We start from the raw sequence: 21,503 nt of genomic DNA, 5'->3' as shown, positions 1-21,503 counted from the left end.
AGTCGATGTGGTGTTTCCATGATAAGGTGGCATCAATCATGACACCAAGATATTTATAAGACTCCACCTGTTTGATTATTTCATTATTGATAATGGTGGGGTTTACAACTATTGGTTTTAGGCTAAACACAATTTCTTAATTTCTTAATTCTTAATTAATTTTTATCATTATGAAGTCTGACTGCATGTAAACAAACTATTTAAATGTCTAGTCAGTTTAGTCACATTATTCTGACCTCCTACTTTTGATGGCGGCAGAGCGTAGCTTATGAAGAAAGTCATGTTTCGTAAACTGGTTTGGTGGGTATATAAGGTGGTGCGATAGGCTGTCTGCACATATATCCATAGTTGCTGTCATGGGTAAAGGTACCATGAGTAAAATTTTCTTCCCTGGGGTGTATGGGATCTTCCAGCATGACATGTCACATGGCTAGAAATGTCTGACACTGGTTGGAAGAGCATGACCAAGACTTCCAAATACTACCCTGGTACCCTAATTCCCCAGACATTAACAATATTGAGCATCTGTAGGACCACCTCGATTGTCGTGTTTGCTTTATGTATACTCCCTCACGCACCCTTCAGCAGCTGTGAGATGCACTGCAGTCAGCATGGCTCCAGATACCTGTGACAACTTACCAAGACCTTATTGAGTAACTCCCGGCCCGTCTAGCTGCTGTCCGTGCTGCACATGGCGTTTACTCTGGATATTAGCTGGTGGTCAGAATAATGTGCCTTGACTGTGTATATTCTGTTTGCTAAACTAGTTTTACTTACACTGTTTATGTTAATTGTACTGTTCTTCATTACTGATGTTCAACCTGTCTTTAATCTATAAAGTGTAAAGACTTGATATGAAAATCGGTAATGTGTTTTATATTTTAATGGGATACTCTAAACTTGTAAGTTAACAGTTGGTTAGCAGTTTACAAAAAAATAAAAGGAATTAAAGCTGATTAAAAGAGGGTTTATAAACAGTAAACTGTATTTATAAACAGTAAACTGTATTTATTTTCAATTATTATGCTGTCCATTTTATCAGCTCCACTTACCCTATAGAAGCACTTTGAAGTTCTACAATTACTGACTGTACTGCAGTTACACTGAGATGGTGGTGTGTTAGTGTGTGTTGTGCTGGTATGAGTGGTTAAGACACAGCAGCACTGCTGGAGTTTTTCAATACCGTGTCCACTCACTGTCCACTCTATTAGAAACTCCTACTTAGTTGGTCCACCTTGCAGATGTAAAGTCAGAGACGATCGCTCATCTATTGCTGCTGTTTGAGTTGGTCATCTTCTAGACCTTCATCAGTGGTTACAGGACGCTGCCCACGGGGCGCTGTTGGCTGGATATATTTGTGGTTGGTGAAATATTCACAGTCCAGCAGTGACAGTGAGGTGTTTAAAAACTCTTATCCACTCATACCAGCACAACACACACTAACACACCACCACCATGTCAGTGTCACTGCAGTGCTGAGAATGATCCACCACCCAAATAATACCTACTCTGTAGTGGTCCTGTAGGGGTCCATTGAAGAACAGCATGAAAGGGGGCTAACAAAGCATGCAGAGAAACAGATGGACTACAGTCAGTAATTGCAGAACTACAAAGTGCTTCTATATGGTAAGTGAAGCTGATAAAATGGACAATGTGTGTAAAAACAAGGAGGTGGTTTTAATGTTATGGCTGATCGGTGTATGAATAGTACTATAACAGACACCATCCTCTTGGGACATCTCTCTCTCTCGCTCTCTCTCTCTCTATGTCTCTCTCTCTCTTTCTGTCTCTCAGGGATTAATGTGAACATTCAAGACTGCCACGGAAAAACGGCACTAGAGATTTTGAAGGAACACCCAGCCCAGAAATCACAACAAATCACTGCTCTTATACAAGGTAATTCAGTCAAAGTCCCCACACTGACACACAAGCAGGCCTACTTACACTCTTGCTGATCCAGGACACCAGTAAATAAAGATGTTACCTTACAAACACACTCAGATATGAGTGTGCATGTTGATGGCAGGACTTTAAGGAAAGACTTGTGCTGATAGTGTTGTGTTGACACAGCAGCAGTTGTGTTAATAAGTATAATGTCATTGCCCTAAAAAAGTGTGTGATGTTTGAGTAGTAGAGCCATTATAGAGATGCTAAGAGGGTAGAGTAAGCAGCCTGATTACCATGGACAACTCCTCAAACACCAGTTGCTTTCCTGGGTAGTTTTGACAGTTCAAAAAACTTAATAAAGTTTCAAAATAAGAAAGGAGAAAGATTATAAGTTTCCACTCTATAAGGGTTAATAACAGTAATCTATATCTAGATGTACTACACATGCTTGTAACAGCTTTCCAATTCTTGAATCTTAAATTGTAAAACATTTCAAACATGTCTACTAACAAAAAGCTAAAGGTACTTAAATTCTATGTTCACACCAGCATGAAATTTTCCTCCCAGGTTGCCCATATCAGGGATGTCAGATTTACTGTTGGTTGCCTAGCTTTATGTGTTCACTTGTGGCCTGTAGACATTCTTTACAAATGTACTGCTTTTCACTTGGCTTTTAGAGTAACCCCAAGTTATGGTTGCCAGAATCTATCTATGGTACATTGGATTTCAGGGGGTGTCTTGGCAACTTAATGCGGAACACCAACAATTAATGTTGCCTTACTTTGTCAGTATTAACAGCACCATGATGTACTATGGTACATCTAGGTTTTGGCGATAATATTTTGACATGGGCACCGTACAATGGCTGACCCTGCACTCTGACCCCAGCTTCCAAACTAGCTGGGATATGCAGAAAAGGAATTCATTGTACTTGTAACCATGGGGTGCTGAGGATCACCTGGGAGACTCACCAACCAAAAATCCTTTTCAGTAAGGAAACAACTACATGACCAAATTAGTAAAAGTTGGCACAGTATGGGAACAAAGCAGTATTTCTTAAATTTACTTTGACTTTTATTTCATTGCAGACAGTATGAACCCAAGATATTTGTCAGATATAGTCTGGTCAATGTCATTTCATTTGTTCATATACATCCATTCCTGCAAATATTTGTAAAAATGTATACATGCTAAGGTTACTTCAGAATAAATGTAATAAAATATATTTTAAAAAAAATATTAATATTAAAATATATTAATGTATGTATAAAATATGTAATGTTCTAATTACATACAATTTTGCCATTAGTAAGATAGATAGATAGATAGATAGATAGATAGATAGATAGATAGATAGATAGATAGATAGATAGATAGATAGATACTTAGTTTATCCCGAGGGAGATTATTGGTCTCCAGTAGTTTAACAAGCAAAAGAAGAGAAACTAATATGAATACAAATAAAGTAAGTAAGTAAATAGGGTGTAGCGAATGTACAACATGCATATATACTGTACAACATATGGCATGCAAAAAAACAGTATGTGTAAATTGTGCATCTGGTACATGTAATAGATGCAGTAGTGTATCCATTCTTATAAACAATATATACAGATATACAACAATAAATATAGAAAGATAAAGTCAGTAGCAACCATCGTGAAGGTAAAGGAGAATTACAGAATTACAGAGCTACAGCAAACAACTTAAACATTTGTGTTGGTAGTGGTTTCATAGTCTGTGGTGGGCGGTTTAGAACCACACATTGTCCCTAGACAGATGCATCACACAAGTACACACTTAAGAGAGAAGCAGTCACTTGAAGAGTTGCAGAATGACCCGAAAACAGCAGGAACAACAGTTAACCAGTAAGCAATGAATAATGAACTGCACCAAAATCATCCCCATTGTCACACCTCATGCAAAACTCTGCTTAAAAGATGCATTTCTAAATGTCACACAATTTTTGACAGTATAAAGGTGCATCCTGATATGGGGCCTCTCAACTGGACATATAAAAGAAAAAAAATCTGGGAAGAAGTTGGACATTTCACCAAAACAAGTATTTAAAAGGGAATGTCTGTCAGAGGGATCTTTGTAACCTTGCAGAATTGAAAACAGCTTTTAATTCATAAAAATTTGACCACAATACTGGCCATTTTGTTCACATTCTTTTTCTTTTACTAGTAAAGTATCAACTGATTTGCAACAAAGTACAAATTATATTCACTTTCATTGTCAGCACACTATTTACTCATATTACAGTGTTGGTATATTTAAAGTGACAATGAAAGTAAAGTATATGTCATACAAAATCAATTGTGATTTAACACTATGTATACCTTATATAAAGGAAGCAGGGATGAGCTTTTTCCCATATGTAAACAATCACAATGAAGTGAATATGATACTGCATGAGATTGACATGTACTAGACCACAGATCAAAAGAACAGGCCTGTTTAATTTCCTCTTTCCATCGTAGGCATTTCCATGTTTTCATTCAGGTCCTCTTTTTGACGGTACCCACACTTGCTTTGATTGATGTCTTGTGGTGCAGTTCCTAGAAGATAAGTTTCCAGGGCCAGTGAACCATATATAATGATTTCTTTTAGATGTGAAGTATGATGGTTTCTAAGCTTAACTGGAGTTTATTATCTAAGGTCCAGGTTTTGCTTGAGGCAGCTCTAAACTCTTAAGCAGGGTCATATCAGCCCATTAATCTTGGAGCCTCTCAGCAGAGTGACCTCTCACCTCTAAGCAGGTCCCTCGTTCCCTATTACTTCTCATTACCTTGTCATTGCCGTCTTGTTTTCTTTTAATAGATTATATGATGGCACAAAACAACAGAATCAAAATCACAGAGGAGCCGATTCGCCAGTGTCCAGTGCCTACACCCCGCACCTCAATATCCTCCCCTGCTCCTTCCCCTTCTCTTAGACATAAAGGTAAGTGTGTGTGTGTGTGTGTGTGTGTGTGAGAGAGAGAGAGATTTCATTCTTGAGGAGAGTATCCAGTTAGCTAAGCTAACAGCACAACCAAGTGGTGACTCTTGGTACTTTAGCCACTAAAACTACTTTAGCTGTAGCATCCAGCTGTAAGGGTGTTGTCTTAAAGTTAAAGTCAGAATAAGTTTTAAGTTTAATAAGTGGACCTAAGCCACATTAGCATCTGCGTGTGTGTCTGTGTGTTATGTTTCTATGCTTATTTGTTCATGTTTTTTCTTTAACATGTCAGCTGTCTAATTTTACTAGAACAGGATACTGTAACTAACAACATAGCAGTATGCCATAAGAAAATATTACATTAACAGTATTTGAATCTGAAGACGATGTACTATTGTATGGGGGAAAAGGCTGTATATGCTGTAGTTGATTTAACATAACAGCAGTCCACTATTGCATAAACAATGTGTGCAAAGCCATAAGTGTTTTTCTTCTTTTGGATGCTTCTGTATTTAGTGGTCGCCACAGCGACTTATTTTGGCTCATACCTTAGTAGGTACTTTTTTATATCAGATACCCTTCCTGATACAGCTCTTATTTTACCTGGGCTTAGAAACGGCACTAAGACCACAAGGAAAAGTGCACATCTCAATTGGTAGGCAGGGGCGGCACGGTGGCTAAGTGGGTAGCACTGTCGCCTCACAGCAAGAAGGTCCTAGGTTTGATCCCCAGATAGGGTGGCCCGGGTCCTTTCTGTGTGGAGTTTGCATGCTCTCCCCGTGTCTGCGTGGGTTTACTTCCAAAGACATGCAAGTGAGGTGAATTGGAGACACTAAATTGTCCATAACTGTGTTAGATATAACCTTGTAAACTGATAAATCTTGTGTAATGAGTAACTACTGTTCCTGTCATGAATGTAACCAAAGTGTAAAACATGACGTTAAAATCCTAATAAATAATAAACAATAAACAAAGAATTCGCAGCCTGTTAAGAAATTTAAGAAATGGCCTGAGGAATCTTTGTGAAATGTGGATTGTCAACAGGTACAATGCCATACTGGACACAATGATACTGGGTAATAACAGTAATATTTTTGTTATGATTGTCCTCATATGTCTTTTTTGGAATATGTCTTTTTTTTTTACTGACACACGCCCTCTCCATCACGGGTGTAGTAGCCAACTGCTTCTTTCACCTTTAGTAGCCAGGTTTATATGGGTATTAGTATTTTGTATGAAGAGTCGTCAGCCAGAAAGACCAAAATTGCAGCAGTTATAAGAAACTCCGGCAATCCCAATCTGATAGACAAGCCAATCATTGTCCATATAGGCACCTTAAAAAAAACTTTATTTTTGAAAATTCCAAACTGCCATGGCATTACTGATATTTGAATATTGTTGTGTTTTATTTTGTATTAAAGAAAATTCTTCTTAATTACTTGATTTATCTTAATTAGGGTCATGGTAGGTCCGAAATGCTGTGTAATAATAATGAACTTACTTAGTCAATACATATGTGTTTTCAGGAACTGTCTTGAGTTGCAGCTAGTCCATTCATACATTTTCAGTAACCGCTTCATCCAAATGCAATGTGCCTAAAACAATGTGTGCAAGCCAAAAATACACCCTATGTATTCTGGGGTGCCAATTTATCCAAGTCCTTTCCAACTTTCTTGCTATTAAAATTAGCTAAACAACCTGCTGGCATGTTTTGAAACAGTTGGATAAAAACAGAGAACCTGGATGCAACTCACTTAGACACAGGTAGAATATGTCAAATCATTAAATGACAGCCAGCAGAGGCTGAAATTAAAGACATGTCCCCAATACCCCAAAGTTGTGTTTGCCCTGTATTAAGTTTGTGAACACATACTGATGCATGATGTAAATGGGCTGCTGGCCAGGAGTTTCAGTATTCAGTATTAGTGCTGAATTTGTACCTTTTAGTGTCCATGGGTGCAGTTCCTTGACATGACATTTATTACAGCCCAACCTGAAGAGTATGCTAAAAGCACAACGTTGGTGCAACTCAGCATTCAGTACAGCAGATGCACTCCAGTGACTCGAAAATGGATGTTCCATTGTTACACAAACCAATAGACTTAATAGACTACAAGACTAAATACAGATTTAAATTAGTTTTTTTAAACATACACACATGTATTGCAAACCCAATTTAAAAAAGTTAGAATAGTATGTAAAACACAAAAACAGAAAGCAATAATGTTGGAACTACAGTGCATCCAGAAAGTATTCACAGCGCTTCACTTTTTCAACATTTTGTTATGTTACAGCCTTATTCCAAAATAGATTCAATTAATTTTTCCCCTCAAAGTTCTACACACAATACCCCATGATGACAAAGTGAAAAAAAAGTATAAAGTATAAAAGTACAAAAATATAACATGTACATACAAGTATTCACAGCCTTTGCTCAATACTTTGTTAAAGCACCTTTGGCAGCAATTACAGCCTCAAGTCTTTTTGAGTATAATGCTACAAGCTTGGCACACCTATTTTTGGGCAGTTTCTCCCATTCTTCTTTGCAGACCCTCTCAAGCCCAATTAGGTTGGATGGGGAGCATCAGTGCACAGCCATTTTCAGCTCTCTCCAGAGATGTTCAGTCAGGTCTGGGCTCTGGCTGGGCCACTCAAGGACATTCACAGAGTTGTCCCAAAGCCACTCCTTTGTTCTCTTGGCTGTGCTTCGGGTCGTTGTCATGCTGGAAGGTAAACCATCGCCCCAGTCTGAGGTCCAGAGCACTCTGGAGCAGGTTTTCTTCAAGGATCTCGGTCCCGCTGCTGAAAAACATCCCCACATCATGATGCTGCCACTGCCATGCTTCACTGTAGGGATGGCATTAGCCAGGTGATGAGTGGTGCCTGGTTTCCTCCAGATGTGACGTTTGGCATTTAGGCCAAAAAGTTTAATTTTGGTTTTATCCGACCAGAGAATCTTGTTTCTTTTGCCTTTTGGCAAACTCCAAGCGGGCTGTCATGTGCCTTTTACTAAGAAGTGGCTTCCGTCTGGCCACTCTACCATAAAGGCGTGATTTGTGGAGTGATGCCTGGAGGGTTGATCCTCTGATAGGTTCTCCCATCTCCACAAGGATACGCTGGAGCTCTGTCAGAGTGACCCTCGGGTTCCTGCTCACCTCCTTGGCCAAGGCCTGTCTTCCCAGATCACTCAGTTTGGCCGGGCGGCCAGCTCTAGGTAGAGTCCTGGTGGTTCCAAACTTCTTCCATTTACAGATCATGGAGGACACTGTGCTCTTTGGAGCCTTCAATGCTGCAGAAATTTTTTCTGTACCCTTCCCCAGATCTGTGCCTCAATACAATCCTGCCTTGGAGGCCTACAGACAATTCCTTGGACTTCATGGCTTGGTTTGTGCTCTGACATGCACTGTCTACTATGGGACCTTATATAAACAGGTGTGTGCCTTTCCAAATCATGTCCAATCAACTGAATTTACCACAGGTGGACTCCAGTCAAGTTGTAGAAACATCTGAAGGATGATCAGTAGAAACAGGATGCACCTGAGCTCAGTTTTGAGTGTCATGGCAAAGGCTGTGAATACTTATGTACATGTTATAACTTTGTGTTTTATTTTTAATAAATTTGCAACATTTTCAAACAACCTTTTTTTCACTTTGTCATAATGGGGTATTGTGTGTAGAATTTTGAGGGAGAAAATGAATTTAATCCATTTTGGAATAAGGCTGTAACAAAACAAAATGTGGAAAAAGTGAAGCGCTGTTAATACTTTCCAGATGCACTATATATTTTACTGGTATCTCACTAAAAACAGCACATAGAAGGATAGTTTTACCAATTTAGCTTTACTGATTTTGATGTAAACATATGCTAATTCCTAATTTGATGTCTGTGACACATTCCAGAAAAGTACAGACGGGGCAAATAAAACAATGACAATAGAAACAATGTAAAAAGATTACCCCTCTCCTTCCCAGCAAAAAGAGGAAATGCTATTATAATTTAAAAAAAGGCATAAACAAAAGACTGAAGAGTGTCTGCAGCAAAGAGAGCAAAGAGGGGTCAAGATTTTCCAATTAAAAAAAGATGTGTGTGAAAAGTTTAAGTCTTGACTTAAATGAAAGCAAAAACCATGTTTTAACAACATCAAGGAAAAAAATCTATTGGCCTTAAGCTCATCTCAGTTAGAGTGAAGCAATTATTGGATGTTGTGTTCTCTGGGCTAAGGAGGAAAAAGGGTCATCCTGATTGTTACCAACTAAAAGTTCAAAATCTAGCATCTGCCATGCTATGGAGGTGTGTGTCTTGCACATTTTGAGGGGCACTGTTAATGCTGAGGGATAAATATGCATTTTGGAGCAACGTGTCCTGCCATCTAGACAAGGTTTTTTTTATGGCTGTCTCTGCTTGTTTCAAAAAATAAACTGCCAAGTCACAACAACATGGCTTGTAGTAAGAAAGTGCTAGACTGTCCTCTCTGCAGTCCAGACCTGTCTCCAGTGAAAATTAGATGGCGCATTTTGAACTGCAAATTCTCAAAGAATCCTTGAACTATATCACTATTATATACTATATATACTATTATATATTTTAATATTGTTCAGAAAATATCATTTTTGGTTTGCTCAGCTTTAATATGTTCGGGTGCTTTGTTTAGGTAGAAAAATAGATACTTTATTAATCCTAAAGGAAATTATTGAATTATTGTTTTGGGTTGTGGGCTCAGTGGGTAGCACTGTCGCCTCACAGCAAGAAGGTCCTGGGTTTGATCCCCAAGCGGGGCGGTCCGGGTCCTTTCTGTGTGGAATTTGCATGTTCTCCCCGTGTCTGTGTGGGTTTCCTCCGGGAGCTCCGGTTTCCTCCCATGGTCCAAAGACATGCAGTCAGGTTAATTGGAGACACTGAATTGCCCTATAGGTGTGTCTGCCCTGCGATGGACTGGCGCCCTGTCCAGGGTGTTACTGTGTGCCACCCATTGAAAAAGTGGGATAGGCTTCAGCACCCCCTGCGACCCTAATTGGATAAGCAGTTAAGAAAGTGAGTGAGAGTGACTGTTTTGGGTTGTGACTAGCTGTATTAGCTTTTTCCTTAAGATGTAACAAATTCGTTTGGGGCAAAAGGTTTTCCATTTTTTATTTTACGCAATGTAAGTGGCAGCTGATTTTTGCACTTGGTTTTGATGTTTTCAGTGGTTTTATCATGCCACTACTGTATCTGGAAGCAAATTGTTTAAGACTAGTAATAAAAAGCATGCACACTTCACTTCACCCCACAAACTATTGTTAAACTAAACTAAAAAAAACTACCAATGATTAAATAAAATGACTTTTAGATGAGTGATGTTAGATGGATTTAAAAAGGAATTGCATTTTCTAGCAGTTTGTGTCTAATATTTAATATGAATGAACTTATGGTATAAGTTAAATTACATTTACACACAGACTTTGGGGTAGAGATTCAGGCTTTTGGAAATTGTGTCATCATACAACAACGTGTTTGTATAACCAGAATTATTGAGAAAACATTAATGGATATTGTTTGTAAAGTGCAAGCTTTCACTTGTGCACACTTGCTATGTTTATTTAACAGTATTCCACATGCCTTTGTCTGTCTGTTTCTTTAGATGAAGCAGTGACGGGGGACTTATCCAAGCTACTAAATGACATAAAGATGTGTCGGGACAGGGACTACTCATTTGAGGAGCTGTGCCAGACTATCTCATCACACTCGCAATCTGTGGAGAGTTTCAGCAGCGGGAAGCTTTCAGATGAGGAGAGAAACAGCACATTAACTCACGTCAGTAAGGTACATTTCACCTTGTTTTAGCTTGTTCATCTGAGATGTGGTTAAGATTATGTAGACACACCCTAATTGAGTTTAGATATTTTAGCCTCACCTGAAGTCAACAGGGGTATAAACTCAGTTGTAGAATATAAATTAGATGCATCCAAAATTCTGGCTACAGTTTGGGGAAGGCTCTTTCCTGTTTTACAATGATTTTAAGCCTCTGTACAAGTTTGTTGTCTTTATGTCTGACCTCACAAATGTGCGTTTGGCTAAATTGTCACAGACTCTCACGGACTTTAAAATCCTTAAAACTTTAAAACAGTGGATGTTGTTATGTCAGGGTAAATGTATATGAATACCAATGATTTTAGAATTGGATATCCAACAAGCATCCACAGGATTTCTACATACTGTTGGCCATATAGTTTGTACATTTACAGTATAATTTACAGTATAATTCACTGTAAATGTTTTATCTATTTAGAATTTACTGTGTTGGAAACCATAGGCAGCAGGTAGTAAGTCTGAGCTCGAACCTTGCCTCCAGTCACTATCAAAGAGTTTGCATGGGTTTTATATTTCTGAGTTTTTTCCACCTCTCAAACATATTAAACATGGTTTGGCTGATCTATATTGTCCCTGGATACAATTAAGTAGGTGAGTGTGCTGCCCTGCAATGGAGTGGCATACATTCCAAGGTGTATTCCTGTGCTGCCCCATGTATTTCTGAGTAATTCCAGACCCACTGTGATCTTGATTAGAATTAAGCAAATATTAAAAATTGAAAACCTTAATAAGGTATTACGCAATAGTGCAGTACTACAATGTGTCCAGAAGATAGCATACTTCACCCAAGTGTGAGTTTGTTTCGGTCACTACACAATTTATATAATCACAGGATGTATATTAATAGTGCTAAATAAATTCCTTTCCTGTTCTGCCAGATTTCCTCAATGACGTCAATCTATTTAAAAAGAAAATGCATCTAAAACCAGCCCACAAAGTGAAATAAATCCAGTATTGTGTTTGACTCTGGCAGAGATAAATAATTGGAAGAGCTGTGGATGATTGTGATCCTGTGCACTGGAACATTGATCAAATCTGAGGGCCGCTGATTGCCCTGGCTTTTGGGTAACTCAGCCATTTATCACTGTGGACAAAGCTAGGTTTTTCTCTATTGCTTGAGTGATCAATAAGCGGGTCACACACACACGCACACATACACACACACACACACACACATACACACACAGACACAGCCATTCTATGAGTGTGCAGTGAAAAAATATTTACCAATTTCTTCTACTTTTGCATATTTGTCACACATCATATATCACACATATTGGTTCTTATGTAGGTTGGACTGCTTACACCAAACAAGTATAACAAATGAGTAGTTTTGCATTTAAAATACATTATTTCAATAGGATTTATGATGTTATGTGAATTTCGCAAAACTTATTGAATACATAGGTACATAGGTACTGCTCCTGCGCTATAAGTTTGAAACTTTCAGCTATTACTACCAATGGTGTCTCCAGGAATATTTAAGGTCCTGGAAATGTATAGTTTTTACATTTACAGTTTAATTCACTATACACCGATCAGCCATAACATTAAAACCACCTGCTTGTTTCTACACTCACTGTCCATTTTATCAGCTCCACCTACCATATACAAGCACTTTGTAGTTCTACAATTACTGACTGTAGTCCATCTATTTCGCTACATACTTTTTTTTTTTTACCTGTTTTTACTCTGTTCTTCAATGGTCAGGACCTCCATAGTACCACCACAGAGCAGGTATTATTTAGGTGTTGGATCATTCTCAGTTCTGCAGTAACAATGACATGGTGGTGGTGTGTTAGTGTGTGTTGTGCTGGTATGAGTGGATCAGACACAGCAGCACTGCTGGAGTTTTTAAATACTGTGTCCACTTACTGTCCACTCTATTAGACACTCTCACCTAGTTGGTCCACCTTGTAGATGTAAAGTCAGAGACGATCGCTCATCTATTCCTGCTGTTTGAGTTGGTCATCTTCTAGACCTTCATCAGTGGTCATAAGACGCTGCCCATGGGGCGCTGTTGGCTGGATGTTTTTGGTTGGTGGACTATTCTCAGCCCAGCAGTGACAGTGAGGTGTTTAAAAACTCCATCAGCACTGCTGTGTCTTATCCACTCATACCAGTACAACACACACACACTAACACACCACCACCATGTCAGTGTCACTGCAGTGCTGAGAATGATCCACCACCCAAATAATACCTACTCTGTAGTGGTCCTGTGGGGGTCCTGACCATTGAAGAACAGCATGAAAGGGGGCTAACAATGCATGCAGAGAAACTGATGGACTACAGTCACTAATTGTAGAACTACAAAGTGCTTCTACAGTATATGGTAAGTGGAGCTGATAAAATGGACAGTGAGTGTAGAAACAAGGAGGTGGTTTTAATGTTATGGCTGATCAGCAGCAATATGTTAATATGTTTGGGAGGTGGGAAAACCCACAGAAATATAAACCCATGCAAACTCTTTGATAGTGACTGGAGGTAAGGTTCGGGCTAAGACCCCCCAGACTTACTGCCTGCTGCCTATGGTTTCCAACACAGTGAATTCAAATTAGATAAAGCACTTACAGTGAATCATACTGTATAACCTACTGTATATGGCCAACAGTATCTAGAAATCCTGTGGATGCTTGTTGGATATCCAATTCTAAAATCATGGGCATTCATACAAATTTAATTTTTGATGCAGTGAATGGATCTCCTCTCTCAGTTTTTGGGACAGCTCCTTAATTTTAACCATGGTTGAAACACCCATTGAACACATGAATCTCTAGGTGGTGTTTATATAACACATCACAGCTGAAGCAAATTAAGGGTTGTTATTGAGTTCCCAATAGTTTAATAATATATGGCACACAGACTAGCAGTAGGCTTTAAGATCAATAATATTGTGCAGCGGTCAAATAATTGTGACATGGCAGTATTAATGAAACATCCTGCTACTCTAGAATACTATATCATTCGTTTTCTTTCTACATTTACTGTATCATTCAATGAATAAACACTTTATTTAAAGCTAAAACTATCACTGAAGAAAAGTTTAGAGTTATAAATTAAATAAATAATAAATAAATATTAAATATTTCTGATTGTGAGTGTATGCATTTATAATTCATATGTGGTCTGTCAGTGTGTATAACTGAGTGATTATTTAATGTGATACTTCATTGGCTTCATTCCCTATCATGCACAAGCCACGCGCTCTCACATGATACCAAACTGTATGTGTGTGTGTGTATATGTGTTAACTGCTTGTTATTTCTATTTTTGTAGCGACCCTCTCCTCCGTTGCCCCCAGCGATGGAGGAGGAGGAGAAGGCCTGTGGTCCGTCAGGCTTATGGGAGGCACTCACACCCTGCAACGGCTGCCGAAACCTGGGTTTCTCACAGGTATGCTTTTTTTTTTTAAATCTTGCTCACACACTCATAGGCTGGAACACTGTAAATGATTTCCATTTAATATTATGCTTTTCTGGTATATTCCGCAATCTGTGGAACTCTAACTGTGCTTTCATTTGATAGGATGACAACTTATAAATGTTTATAATAAAAGATAATGTGTACATAGCTGTAGACTGTGTGATTGTGTCATTCTGTACAAGATTACATTTTGATTGCGTCATCAGAGAATTCCAGTCTTATTTTAAAATTAAATTTAAAAAAACAAGCTCACAGTATAATAGTGGAAATGTATTTATTTTAATAAAAATCTATAAAAAAAACAAAAAAAAAAACAGACACGATTGGCTATACCTTAGTGCCCTGTCCACATTGTGTTACTACATTGCCCCCAGTGATTTCGAGAAAACCGGACCCACTGTGAGTGACTAGGATTTAGCACTGGTAAAACATGAAAATGAATGAATGAAAAGTTTGCGACTGAGTTAAAGTAAACCATATGAAATGACCATGCTCCAAGTTGAGCTTAAGGTAATAAGCATTTTTGTGCAATGGTCAGACAGGCCAATTCAGCTCACTGTAAGTAAATGAAAGAAAGTGCTGGGCTAGTGTATATAGAAATTATTATTTTGTATCCTATGCTTTTGTGCTATAGGTTCTTTGTACTAGAGCATGAGCATGATAACAGTGGTCACACTGGACTGTAGGTCAACATTTTTGACATTGTCATAATTTACTTGTCAGCTGTCTTCAGTTGCAATGGTTCTGTTCCTGTAACAAAATTGACTAAGCATTGTCCGTTTTACCACTGCTTTATTCTGATCAGGGTTGCAGTGGTTCTGATAAATTGGGCAAAAGGCAGGAAACATCCTGGATGGGTCACCAGTCCATTACAGGGCAGACAGACAGACACAAGTAAAAATTCTGTTTCAGAAAAGATAATCAGAAAAAATAGGTACCAATGTAGGTCTTTCCTACAAGCAAAGTGGCTTTTAGAGAACTTTTTAAAAGACATGGCTACTTGTACATACTCTACATGTCAATGTAAATAATGGTGGCTGTGTGATGGGGACTGAAATCTTTAAGTTCTGAGGTCGACAAGAAACCGATGCTTATTTGTCCTTGGAAATAGATTTCTTCAAAATGCTCAGTGGTTAAAATAATCAGTGTTGTTTTGGTCAGGAGAGTGACATGTGCAAGCTTACATTTTAAGAAAGATCATTGTACAATCATTTATAACTGTTCTCTTTAACACAAACACACACAATAATGTAACTGTTTTTGACATAATTATTTGCTGATATATCTACTACACACCTTAATTTGTCTAAAGTTGTATGTTGGGTGCTTGCAGCTCTGTGCTGTATCAACACCATGTCCAGGGTGTTCTTGCCTTGTGCCCAGTGAAAATGGACCTGCTGTTGATGATCGGTTGATGAAAATAAAAAGATTTTGACATTGTATGATGATGTTCTCTAGGCACTGTATTTAAAAGCTGTGGATTGTCAATTCTGTACTAAAACATATTAAATTATGGAGCAAATATTAAAGTACATTAACAAATGTAAAATGTGTGTATAGATAAGTATTGTCAATTTAGTATCTTATTTAATGTTTTATCTTTTTCATTACATAAAAGTGCCTGCAGTTTAGCATGTTAGTAAAAAGGTGGTGCTGTTGGATTCGGTTTTAGTATGCATCCATGCAAGCCTCCTATTGTCTTTAAGTGTTGCTCTGGGAACTTCATGGAGGTTAGCAGCAGATTTCACTACAGAGCATCTCATAACATTACAGATGTAATGTGTGTAAGAATGTCTTATAGACAGTCTGTTAAACTGTATGAGAATCAATATTGAACAAAGAATGATGTCCAGCTACTGAGGTGTAACCAAGTCAATTATGCACTCAGAACTGATGTGTTCATGTGTATATACACTATATTGCCAAAAGTATTTGCTTGTCTGCCTTCACACTCATATAAACCTGAGTGACATCCCATTCTTAATCCATAGAATTTAATATGATGTGGGCCCACCCTTTGCAGCGATAACAGCTTCAACTCTTCTGGGAAGGCTTTCCACAAGGTTTAGGAGTGTGTTTATGGGAATTTTTGACCATTCTAACAGAAGCGCATTTGTGAGGTCAGACACTGATGTTGGACGAGAAGGCCTGGCTCGCAGTCTCCGCTCTAATTTATCCCAAAGGTGTTCTATCGGGTTGAGGTCAGGACTCTTTGCAGGCCAGTCAAGTCCTTCCTCACGAAACTCACTCATCCATGTCTTTATGGACCTTGCTTTGTGCACTGGTGCGCAGTCATGTTGGAACAGGAAGGGGCCATCCCCAAACTTTTCCCACAAAGTTGGGAGCATGAAATTGTCCAAAATCTCTTGGTATGCTGAAGCATTAAGTGTTCCTTTCACTGGAACCAAACTTTACACTTGGCACAATACAAATCAGACTAGTACCGTTGTCCTGGCAACCACCAAACCCAGACTCGTCCATCGCTTCCACTTTGTTATAATACCACTGACAGTTGACTGTGGAATATTTAGTAGCGAGGAAATTTCACGACTGGACTTGTTGCACAGGTGGCATCCTATCACGCTACCACGCTGGAATTCACTGAGCTCCTAAGAGCGACCCATTCTTTCACTAATGATTGTAGAAGCAGTCTGCATGCCTAGGTGCTTGGTTTTATACACCCGTGGCCATGGAAGTGATTGGAACACCTGAATTCAGTGATTTGGATGGGTGAGTTAATACTTTTGGCAATATAGTGTATGTATATTTCAGGGCAGTGGTAGCTCAGCTGTTAAGGTACTGGACTGGTACTGGTACTGGAGTTGCTACTGTTGGGCAACTGAGCAAGGCTCTTAAATTGTAACTGATCATGATTGTATGTCGCTTTGGATAAAAGAGTCTGTGAAATGCCATTAATGTAATTGTTAGTGTAAAGTAAAAGAGTGCAAGCCAAAAATAGGTGAGAGAGAAGGTTTGTGTTCGACTGAACTTACTTTTTTACTTTTTAGTACAGTTGTATACTTAGTTGTATATCTTCTCCACTGCTGTAGACTTTTACAGACATTGACCAAAGAGGGACCCCCTTTGACACATGTGTAGTAGCCCCAACCACTTCTTTTCACCAATTCACACAGGGATCAGTATCGTGTACAAGCCACACACTGATCTCTATTATTCCCTGTCACTGTACAGGCACCATCAACCAGCCAGCAGAGACCACAATTGCAGTAGCAATGAGGAATCCCTTCAGTCTGCCCACTCTCAGACATAGCCAGTCGTGTCTGTATAGGCTCCGAGCCGACTGATAGCAGAGCTGAGATTTCAGCAGTGGTGGACTTGTGTGTTTTTTGGTGTGTTATATGTATACATTTGATTATTTATGCCAATTGAGTTGCACTGTTTAAACACCACAGGTCACAATTGCTAATACCCAAGAAGGCAAGTGACAATGTGCTGTGTTTACAAACAGATGATCAGGATAATCAGTGGCATTTTGTGTTGAATTTGGAGAAACCACTTGTTATTTTAGTTGTGTTGAGCTATTTAAATTGTTCTTGTTTAATTGGTTTATTGCCAAAAGCTGAACGTTTGTAAATTTTGCTAATACTAATAAACCTAATTTGCAGTGGGGGTTGAATATTTGTATTGCAACTGTATATAAATACTGTGCTTGCAGCAGAATTTTTTTATGATCTCAAATCTACAATTCTGATGATCCTCCAGGTTAAGTAGCTGCTGAGTTTTAAGATTATTATTGTACAACAAAATATAAAATATGCTATAAATGCTAATGCTAAATTTAAAGCCGCTTTATTCTTATGCATTATTGGAGCTGTGGAGGAGGGATTTCCTTCTTCAGCCAGGAAGTGTAATTATGCAGCAGGAAGTGTAATCAAGTCACATGCTGGCCCACCCACCTGAGTCATGTGTGTATAATCCCTGTGCTGCCATGGCAACAGAGGCCCCTGGTGATGGAGTTTGGATGGGATTCCTCTTGTGGAGAGAAGCACTTTTTCACTTCCAGACAAACAGTTAATTTCATCACTTGCTGAAGCTTGCAGGGACATACACACACACACACACACACACATACATATACACACACACACACACACACACTAATGCATCGATTTCGAAAGGTTCTCATGGTTGCTAGGAGACAGAGAATTTATAAAGTGCAAGGCGTGGGATAGCCACCCACTTTCCATTGACAAATCCATCCAAAAATGTGCGTCACTGCATTGTACAAGACCATAGAGGAAGAAAGGTGGGGAATCACCTTTTTGCTGTTAACTCATCACAATGCAAATTTTGTTTAGGTACTATTACTACATTACGTACAGCAATATCACAATACTCCATCACCCCATTATTCCGTTCTTCTTTATATTTCATTACTGTCAATTCCCAACCACTGGTTAGTTGTAAGGACCCTGATTAGCAGAAAGAGAGGCGCCTGTGCAGAATGCATGGGTGAAAAAGGGTTTTGCTAAGGGCTGCGCATGGGTCGGAGTAGATGTGCAATCAGGGATCTCCCAACAGTGGAAGACAAACTGACTACGCTAAATTGGGATGCGTTAACCTTTGTATGCATTTTAATATCTTCATTTCTAGGCTTAAACTATAAAAGTAAGTTATACCAAGAAGTATAAGTATTAATTTTAATATTATGATTTTATGGTTATTAGAGACAAAACATTAGAGAAAAACGGAGTACAGTTTAAAAGTAACACAAAATATAGATGTAGTATAACTTTTTATGCAGGACACAAAAGCATAGACTATTTCATTTAAGCAAACAAAATAAGCAAGAACAAGAAGGACAAGGAATGAAGATACCAGGAACACAGTGGAAAAGCACATTAAACATAGAAATTAAACCAAAACAAGATACACATAGAATAAATAAGGACTAAATAGAATAGAATAGAATAAACAAAGGACTAAACTAAACTTATGCTAAGCTACACAATTGCTACATCCAGAGAACAAAGAACAGATTGCTAAGCTAAGCTAAGCTAATGCTAGCTGTAACATTGAAAAAGGAATGGCAATTGACACTGACCCACAAAGGAAGATCAAACTTAAGGGGTTCTACACTGTATGTAGTCCACATGCTTTGTAACAAAGATAGTCTGAAAGTGTTTTTTTCCCTATAACTTTTTTGATTATGGCCAATATGATTTCCTGTCCTGCTTTGCATCTATGAAGGCTTTTGGAACATGATACTTATTTAAATGTAAAATATTGAGATAATTAACAGTTTAATATTTAAAGTCAATTTAAATCAGACAGACGACAATTTAAAAACGAAGCATTAATAATTAACTGATGCTTCCAGACAGGTGCACTGCATGATATAGTTAAGCAGGTAACACTAATCATGCTCTGTAGCAGAATTGCTGACCAGGTTAAGTTATCTTTAATTTTGAACAGTATGGCAAAAGAAAAATATCTGTGTGACTTTAAAAGGAAAATTGTTATTTATTTATGATTAATTATTGGGCACAGACGGCATGATCTTCAGTTCTGAAGACTAAACTGTACAGTCCTGAAGGCTTGACAACCCCAGCAGTAAAGAGTTGTGGGTTTTTCCCCCTCATCCTGTGGGCGCATTCCACTGGCATAGTTTAGTGTTTAGTTTGTTCCTATAGAGCATGGGTCACCAACGTGGTGCCCGCGAGCACACGGTCACACGCAGGGACCATGGGAGTCGCCAGTAGGGCATGTTCTAAAAATAGCACTAGTGACCATAGCACTAGTGACCAATAACACTTGCATTGATGTAGATTTGAAAATAACAATACTGAATATAACATTTCAAAAACAAAAGATTTATGTATATATGAACTCAACAAACATCAATCTCACTCTTTGCTGAGACAAGCAAGCGAGCGCAGCTATGATGGGGAACGGGATGCATTTTCTTTTTTTGATAAAAAATAAGAAAGCCTTTTCGGTCGGGAAGGTCCTAAAAGGTGCAATGATGATAATAGCAAACACTGTTTTTAAAGACAATAAGAATGGTCCCGATGTCATGTCTCCGATGAGTATGGGGAGGTAAGGTGGTTAGAAGAGTGTCGGCTATGTCCGGGTTATTAACAGAGCAGCCAGACCAGGATCTGGTTCACATATACGCTGATCAGCGAAAACATTAAAACCACCTCCTTGTTTCTACACTCACTGCCCATTTAATCAGCTCCACTTACCATATAGAAGCACTACAATTACTGACTGTAGTCCATCTGTTTCTCTACATACCTTTTTAGCCTGCTTTCTCCCTGTTCTTTAATGGTCAGGATCCCCACAGGACCGCCACAGAGCAGGTATTATTTGGGTGGTGGATCACAGCGCCCCATGGGCACTGTTCTGTGACCACTGATGAAGGTCTAGAAGATGACCAACTCAAACAGCAGCAATAGATGAGCCATGGTGAACCATGCAACTTTGTTATTCAGGTGAACCATGCAACTTTGTTATTCAGGTGAGCCATGCAACTTTGTTATTCAGGAAGTTTTTTTACCCTTGAAGTAGCTCTCAGCTTCAAAAAGGTTTGTGACCCCTGCTATAGAGTGAAAGGCCACAAAGCTACTTTGACTGATCATCTGATACTAAAATGATGGATATACATGCAGACATAATTGGCTATGTCTTGAGTGTAGCTGAGGCTTGGCGTCCTGGCATCCTGATTGAACATTATTAGTGCTTACAATTACATAGTGGTAAAGCACTATTCTCTTTTTTGACCTCACTGTCCACTGGTAAAGTATGGTAATGCTTTTAACTGTCTTTGAAAGTCACCATCCTACAAAGATCAGCAGAAGGGCATGCCATCTGAGGATCTCCAAGCATCTTTTGCATTTGATGGCATCTGTGCTCATAAATTTATCATACTATAAAAGCTTAGCAGGTGCCATATTAATGCAAAGCTACCACAGGGGAAACCCTTCCTTTTCAAAAATGTAAATGCTGCCTTTATAAAATTTTCCAAAGACCATCTGTACAGTTGTACAGTGCTGCTGTGGACAAAAGTTTGAGGTTTTTAGTAAATGTCCACAGCCTTGTTAAGCAAATAAAACCCTGAATGCAAATACCAAAATGTAATTTTATCTGTAAAGTATGGTGAATGTATTGTGATATGTACAGATCTAGACACCTTGTGATCACTGATGAGTAGATAAAACTAAGCTTTGTTAGAAGATTCTATAGGTTTACTGTTAATAATCTAAATCTAAAAAATGTAATTATAAATAAATAAATAAAAACAGGTAAATTCAGCTAGAGGAAATCACTTTTACAAGGACCAAAAAAACACTCTAAAGCAGAATGTTGAAGCAAGATATTCCAAAATACACCAGAGATACATTTATTATTATTCTCTTTATCCTGGGTCAGGCTT

The 21,503-nt window shown here is 38.5% G+C and overlaps 1 protein-coding gene across 2 annotated transcripts in view; it reads left to right on the top strand.

Annotated features, from left to right (window-relative positions):
* anks1b (ankyrin repeat and sterile alpha motif domain containing 1B) overlaps positions 1–21,503 on the top strand; it is a 215,732-nt gene that overhangs the window by 20,538 nt on the left and 173,691 nt on the right. For both annotated transcript variants that reach the window (XM_062994177.1, XM_062994186.1), the window contains exons 3-4: positions 10,449–10,630; positions 13,958–14,074. In XM_062994177.1, coding sequence (XP_062850247.1) covers positions 10,449–10,630; positions 13,958–14,074 — 299 coding nt within the window. The remainder of the gene's footprint in view (positions 1–10,448; positions 10,631–13,957; positions 14,075–21,503) is intronic.

Source organism: Trichomycterus rosablanca, chromosome 1 (assembly GCF_030014385.1).
Source record: "Trichomycterus rosablanca isolate fTriRos1 chromosome 1, fTriRos1.hap1, whole genome shotgun sequence".
In the NCBI taxonomy this organism is placed as follows: domain Eukaryota; kingdom Metazoa; phylum Chordata; class Actinopteri; order Siluriformes; family Trichomycteridae; genus Trichomycterus; species Trichomycterus rosablanca.
This window is presented reverse-complemented; position numbering and strand designations above follow the sequence as displayed.